The sequence below is a fragment of the Phyllostomus discolor genome, chromosome 3, assembly GCF_004126475.2.
Source record: "Phyllostomus discolor isolate MPI-MPIP mPhyDis1 chromosome 3, mPhyDis1.pri.v3, whole genome shotgun sequence".
NCBI classification, from domain to species: domain Eukaryota; kingdom Metazoa; phylum Chordata; class Mammalia; order Chiroptera; family Phyllostomidae; genus Phyllostomus; species Phyllostomus discolor.
In genome coordinates this window covers 188,486,833-188,494,554 of record NC_040905.2, presented here as the reverse complement: position 1 = coordinate 188,494,554, position 7,722 = coordinate 188,486,833, and the positions used below count along the sequence as shown (strand labels likewise).

General features: G+C 42.8%; 1 protein-coding gene across 1 annotated transcript; it reads right to left on the bottom strand.

Moving 5' to 3' along the window:
* Window positions 1-269: 269 nt before the first annotated feature.
* On the bottom strand, window positions 270-1,300 carry LOC118499356 (40S ribosomal protein S15a-like). Its single transcript, XM_036020060.1, has one exon. The coding sequence runs from the start codon at window positions 695-697 to the stop codon at window positions 353-355; it is 345 nt and encodes a 114-aa protein (XP_035875953.1). The 5' UTR covers window positions 698-1,300; the 3' UTR covers window positions 270-352.
* Between the last annotated feature and the right edge of the window lie 6,422 nt (window positions 1,301-7,722).

Below are 7,722 nucleotides of genomic sequence, written 5' to 3'. Positions count from 1 at the left end.
AAATAACATTAATAATGTCCCTTGTCTGTCATATTGTCCCAAAACGTTTTTCTTCCACAGTTTATAAGAGGAAAACCTTATAACTTTGTGAACAACCTTCAAAACTAATTTCAATGGGAGCAGAGAGGTTTGCAGAGATAATAATAGGTAATAATGGACAGCTAAGGAGTGATTTAGAAAATCTGGTCTGAGTTTTCACAAATCATCCCTCTAAGAAATGCTGGCATAGGGCAGAAGGAGACTAGGAGTCATATGTTCATGAATTCTTTTTTTTTCCATTGAAGCATTTTATTTGCATGTATGTATCACTTCCCTAGAAAAAGAATCCCAGGATTTTCCCTCCTGTGTGTTTTCATCTGGCTTCTTCATGGTCCACGATGCCCACTGAGGTTGTCAGTACAATGAAACCAAACTGATGGGACGGAAGTAGGCTGTCCTGCCATTTTTCTAGCTCTTTGAGTTGCACATCCAATCTGGTCATGATTAGTCCACACTTGTTTAACCTGCCTAGGATGTTCACAACAATATTCTCAGCTCTGTGGTCATCTCTAATTTCAAATTCACCCATGTAACTATGCTTCATCATCACAGTTAGAAACTGGATGATGGCTTTGGAGCATGGCCTTATACGAACCTGGTGTTTGCCTCTTTTCGGCATTGTTGATACTCTTGAGAGCATCAGGCAGGACATCCACATGCATCATTATGGTGGCACAAAAAGATGGCGGAAGAGTTCATGAATTCATAATGTGATTCCTGGAAACACCGTGGAGGAGACAATGTAAATGATGGTTTGTACCCAGGACGCCGGAATGTAAACTCCCGGTGAGAAGCTGGAGTGGACATTGTTTGTGCTACCCAGATCCCTCCAGGTCCCTTCTACTCTTGCTGTGGGCTCCTTCACCAACTCTGGTGTGCTTTTGCTTCCAGCAGCCCACACTTGCAAAGTGAATTTGGAGGACTGCCCTGGGGCTGCTGGAGCCACTCTGCCCAAGAACACAGAAAGCCTGAAGTGCCTAGAAGTTTACAGAGGAAGACTAAAAAGTACAGGAGTGTGAAACTCAGCTCTCTTGCTTTGTGGTGGGAAAGCACTGAAGCCTAATCTACATTCCAAAGTTCTCCTCTGCAATCAAGCTAACGCTACCTTCTTGGGAGTTCCTGAAATCACAGGTGATGGCTTTGTTCTCTTCCCGATTCCACTTCGCCCAATGCCTTAATCAGTCACTGACACACAATCCTCTTCTCAGTCTTCCCACAGATCAAAATAGAATAAATCCTGTCTCTTGAGGACTGCCATGGATAAAAAAGAATCAAACCTAAAATAAAAGAGGATGTCAGGATACATGATGTTCACAGCAGCACCATTCATAATAGCTGATACATGGAAGTGAGCCAAATGTCCACCCGTGGATGACTGGATGAGCAAAACGTGATGTATACATGCAGTGGAATATTATTCCACCTTAAAAAGGAAGGAAATCCCAACACATGCTACAACATGGATGAACCTAGAGAACGTTACGCTAAGTGGGATAAGCCAGTCATAAGAAGACAAATACTGTATGACCCCACTTACATGAGGTATTTAGAGTAGTCAGATACATAGAGATAGAAAGCAGAATGGTGGCTGCCAGAGGCTGATCAGGGTTGGGGAATGGCCAGTTATTTTTTAATGGGCATGGAGTTTTAGTTTCATAAGATGAAAGGAGTTCTGGACATGGATGGTGGAAACAGTTGCACAATAATCAGTATGTTTAATACCACTGAACCAACCACACAGTCAAAAATGATGGTCAATTTTACATTATGTGCATTTTACCACAATAAACAGCTGACAGCTGTCTGGGGGAAGGCACTGGGCAAGGGCGGTGAAGGGATTGAGCAAAAACAGAGAGAAAATACTCATGGACATGGACAACAGTGTGGTGACTGCCAAGGGGAAGATGGGAGGGAGAAGGTGGAGGAGGGCATGGGGGGATGAACGGTAATGAAAGGAGACTTGACTTGGGGTGGTGAACGCACAATACAGTACACAGGTGATGTGTTGTAGAATTGTGCGCCTGAAACCTGTATAATTTTGTTAACCAGTGTCATGCCAATAAATTCAATAAAAAGGGGGGAAAAAAGACTATCTTCAAAGGAATAAACACTAGACCGCTTTAAATTTTTTTAAAAAACTAGAAAAGAAAGAGAACGTAAGATCCTTATCTGGAGTTCATTCATGGAACATTGGGACACTACACCTGGAAAGAGCTACTGGAGGTAAGATACTATTCCTAGAGGATATCCTCCATGCTGGCCCAAGGAAACAGGCCTTACATTCCAGACATCCAAAGAGAGCAGTAAAAGGCTGAGAGCCCTCCTTGGGGCTTCTAAGAGTCGCTAAGTTAATATTCAAGCAAGAGAAGCAGGATATCAAGATTGCCAGGTAGTGGAGATCACTCACCAACAGCTACAGATGAGACTTTAATAATAGTCCGTAGGAATTTATGAGACACCCATAGGACAGCTCCCAGGGATTGGCCTGGGTGCAGGCTCAGAGTCTGAGAGTTGTTACATCTTCTGGGGGAGATGTCATGCATACAAACCACCCCCATCACAAAAGACAAGACATGATGTACACCATGAGGAAAATACAAGTTGAATTCTATGAAAATGCAGAGTAGAAAAATCTGCTTCTAGATGAGGAGATTTGCGGCAGCTGGGACTATGTAACAAAAGAATGCAAATGATGTGTTGCAGAAAGTAAGCACCTAGAGATTTAGGAGGAGCTGTGATATGTTACAAATGCCATGGTATATTGATTCCAGCATGTATTGACTCCAGCTAACTCCGGACTTACTCAAGTGTTACCCACCTTTAAATGTCACACGTGGACACTCAAGAATTGCAAATGTTCCTAAGATATACAAAGTCATTTGTTACACATGCTCATAGGTCACACACCAATTCAAAAGTCTCTATTCACTGCCTGCTTATCCAGAGGGCTAAAGGCAGAATTTTAGTAGAGCAGTCAGATTCATTCTTCATGGAATCTTCCTTCCTCATAAGATTCTGTCTAAAGGGAGGGCCCAGTCCAACCTTAGTCTTTCACTCACGTAAAGTACATGTTGATTTGTTCTACACACCTCCAGAAACTCACAAAAGAACGCTTCCCCTAAAAGGCTAGGTTTCTCTGACCTCCATAGCATTAATAATGGCAACTATGGTCACGCCCTATCACACACAAACTGAGGACATTAACAAATCAATAAGCTTCGTATTGATTATAATCCATAACAGAGGCCTCTTTAATAATTTGAAAATAAAAGCCACAGAAAGAAAAACTTTATACTCATAGTCTTCCCAACCAAACCAAACCCTGCCCTTCTCCAGAATTTCTCATCTCAGCGAGTGGCATCACAGTCCACACAGGTCTCAGCAACAGCCTATATGTCACCCTTGTCTCCTCTCTACCTCCATTCACCTGCATCCAGTTAGTCATCTTATCCTGTCGTGCCTGCCTCACTAGCGCTTCTGTTCTCCTCCATCTCCATCCCCATGGCCTTAGTTCAGGCATAACCACAGCTGACTCACCACCCTGACAACATTCTGTCTCCCGACATTCACTCTTGACTCCCTTCAACTGGTTCTCCATATTACAGCCATAGTTGTCTTTCCGAAGTGCAGATGTCAAGGATAAACTCTACATACTTGTATTTTTTTAGAGGAAAATATGGATGTGCATTATACGTGAGTCGTAAGTGTATCTGATACCTTGTATCTGATATTATGTTTTGTAATCATTTGTTACATAAAATTTCTTGTGCCATAATATGTTCAAGAATAAATGCTAAAATTCCTTTACAATACAAAAAAACAAGTATCTAAATATAAATACATAAAAATTGAATTAAAAATTAAAATGAAAGATTTTTTGCCTGGAAGTTTGGGCCCAAAATGTGGGTGCACATTATATGCAGCAAAATGAGGTAATTTGCATGGCAAACATGGCTTTTTCAGGGTCCCAACAGAAAACTCATGGCACACACAAAATGGGAAACTGAGATATAATGAAAAAAATATTTTCAAAGGACTAGGCAGGATTTAGGGCCCAGTAACAGTGGAGCGGCCACCTGCCTCAGTTTGGCCAGGACTCAGCATTTCCTGGGGCACACGGCTTCCCATCTGAAACCCAGAAAGTCCCAGGCAAACCCAGGAAGAGCTGTGCACACGCCATTACAGCTGGAAACATCACTGTTGCAGGTCTGAAAGAGCATGAGAAGGAAGTGGTTACCAGGACCCAGAGAGGAAAGCTGTGTGAAGAACGTCACTTCACGAAAGCTATAGCATTTGGAAGAGAAATGAAACCCAACCCACAAACACCCAACAAGAAGGAAGCCAGAAAAATAAAGACCCAGAGGTCACACTCTTTGTGCCTTCCCATCTCCTGTCAGTGCCTACCACTGACCTACCCAGAAGAAAAGGTCAAAAGAGATGACCTGACATTGTCCTGGGGGTCAGCCTGGGGGAGGCCAAAGAGGGCGAACAAAGAGATGGTAGCATAAGAACTCAGTCTGACATTTCTAGCTTTGAAAGTAGAGGAAGGGGGCCACAGTCCGTGGAATGCAGGGGCCTCTAAAAGCTGGAAAAGTCAAGAACATGGATTCTCCTCTGAAGCCCCCAGAAGGATCATATCCCTGCCAGCACCTTGATTTTAGGTTAGTGAGCCCTGTTTCAAACTTCTGATGTCCAGAGCTACAGGAAAATAAACTTGTGGTGTTTCAAGCCACCATGTTTGTGGTAACTTACAGCAGGGATGGGAAACTAACATGAAAGGACACTTAGAGAGCATCTCACATCTCAGCCAATCCATAAGCTCAGCCAGGGCTTTGACTGGTGTGGGAGCTGACTTCACTCTGTTGGCAGTGTGGAGCTGGTGAAGGTCCTTGAGCTGGGAGTGACATACTCGGGGCTATGCTTCAGAAAGAATATTCAGCCTCCTCCTACCTTCAGCATAGGTGAGATGGGAAGAAGGAATGCCTGAATGACGGGGGAATCAGTTAGAAGGCTACTGTGAAAGTCTGGTTAAGAAGTGTGGGCTTCACCTGACCGCAGTGGCTCAGTCGGATGGGCATCATCCCAGAAGGTAAGGGTTGGCCAGTTCCATTCCCAGTCAGGGCACATGTCTGGGTTGTGGGTTCACCCCCAGTTGGGGCATGTTCAAGAGGCCACTGATTGAAGTTTCTCTCTCACGTTAATGTTTCTCTCCCTCTCTTTCTCCCTCCCATCCCCTCTCTCTAAAAATAAGTAAATAAAATCTTAAAATACAAAGAAGACATGTGGGCTTAAAACAGGGCAGAGCCCGTAGGCATAGGTAGGAAGACAAACATGGCAGAGATGTTGTTATTATTTAAAGAATGAAACTCAGTGACTGATCAGGAAGAGAGCTGATGTCGAGGTTTCAAAAGTGAGTGAAGACAGTCATCACGACAACACCGATAGAGCCAAAGTGGCCTTCCCTTTGGGAGGAGCACCTGCCATTTTAACAGAATCGAGAATAGTTTAGAAAACATCTAGAACTCAGCTTCTAAATAAGTTGTGAGAAATGAATTGTTTGCTTGAATAAAATGCAAATCTAAAGTAATGAAGAATAGCTGAAATTCAACCAGGCAAACTGGGGGTAAGCAAAACTGAAGAACTGTTTACTGTTAAAATACTGGATTCCTCCACTTCTACTTTCCCTTAAATTGCTCCATTTTAGGGAATATTAAGAAAATGTTTTTCAAGCAAAATATAACCAAAGACACTGAAATAGAGAACAGGCTGACAGTGTTCGGAGGGGGGAGGGGAGGGAATGTCAGGGGAATTTCAGGGGAAAAGGGGAAGGGTTTACAGGAACTAGTATAAAGGACACATGGACAAAAACTAGGGGTGGGTGGAAAAGGGAGGGAGGTGGGGAGGGCTGGCTAGGTGGGCTGGGATGGGAGTAAAAGGTAGAAAATTGTACTTGAACAATAATTAAAATAAATTATTTTTTAAAAACCAAGGAAACTAAAGCTAAAAAAATTAAAAAGTTAAAAAGAAAAGAAAATGTTTTTGAGGTAGGTAGTGAATATGGTCCTTTTCTTATATACACTTAAATTTTTTCATTTAATGGAAACTGTCTAAATAAAGCAAATAACTCTGAATATGTCTTATAAATGATTAAGTCAGGGTCTGAGCGCCGCGCTTTTTATTCCATAACCAAGCCAGACAATAATAGACCAAGTTAGTGTTTGGTTAAAACAAATGTTTTGGGTCATGTTGCCCAGATGGAGACCATAGACCAGGACATGCGGGTGAGTGAATTACTAGGGCAGAAGAGTGGAGAAGTTGGGGAAAGCAAAGCAAACCTAGCAAGGAAACCATATCAAAAAAAGTCCTGCAGTGAGCTCTGTCTGCAGGCGAGTTCTGCAGACAGCATAGTCCTCCCAACCCGAAGCAATGGAGCTGGAGTAGTTACATGCCCTCCTGGTTTAATTATTGGTTAAGCACTTCCTGGTCTCCATCTGGGCAGGCAAAGTGGCTTCCAGCAACCTCAAGCTGCCCTCCGCCACACGGATCCAGGTGTCGGCTGTTGGAAGGGAAAGTATGTCCGGAGCCAGCATGCTCAAAACAGGTAAAGGGATCCAACAGAATATTGGCAGAGGGCTAATAGTGTCTGTGACAAAATATAATAGAATATTTCAAAATTTCGTGTGATCATTCAAATAAGAAATTAATGCACAATGTTCACTGGAGTTTCCATAGCCGCCAGTCTAGCTAACTCACTCCTTTTTCCCCTTCATTTAATCCTTTTTTAATTGAATTTATTGAGGTGGCATTGGTTAAAAATTACATAGTTTCAAGTGCACAACTCTATAATGTATCATCTGTATATTGTATTGTGTATTCATCACCCCAAGTCAAATCTCCTTCCATCACCACTTCCCCCCCGCCACCGTACCCTCTTCTACCTCCCCTACCCCCTCCCCTCTTTCCCTCTGGTGATCACTATACTGTTGTCTGTGACTATGAAGCTTTTTGTTTTTGCTTAATCCTTTCACCTTTTGATTCAGCTCTCCCAAACCACCCACCCCTCGACGGCTGTCAGTCTGTTCTCTGTATCTATGAGTCCGTTTTTATTTTGTTTGCTAGTTTAGTTTGTTCACTAGATTGTACATATAAGTGAAATCATACAGTATTTGTCTTTCTCTTACTGGCTTATTTCACTTAGCATAATGCTGTCCAGGTCCATCCACGCTGTCACAAAAGGTAAGATTTCCTTCTTTTTTACAGCCAGTAGCATTCCATTGTGTAAATGTAAGGTCAGCCATTACGTCAGTTGGTACCAAATCTAATGACTATGACTTGTCCTCACCTCACGCTTGTTCTCAGCTGAGCCTCCCTCTCCTTGTTGAAGTGCAGTATTCTCCTCTCTCAGTTTCTCTAGCATCACATTCTTCTAGGTTTCTCCCACTCAGTCTCCTGTGCTGGCTCCTCTTACTTGTTCATAAATCTAAATGTCAGAGTTGATTCTCAGGCCTTTCTCTTTTCTACACCCTATTCCTTCGTCTCATTTACTCCCACAGCTTCAAATACCCCAGCACTGCAGTCTCCTCATATTATGTCTCCAGCCCAGACCTCTCTTCTAAGCGTAAGCCTCATACATCCAACTGTTTCATTGGTATGTTCACTTGGATATTTGTTAAACCATCTCAA

What these genes read in the sequence shown, in the direction of transcription:
- LOC118499356 (XM_036020060.1), bottom strand. Translation starts at nt 697, where the DNA reads ATGTGGATGTCCTGCCTGATGCTCTCAAGAGTATCAACAATGCCGAAA.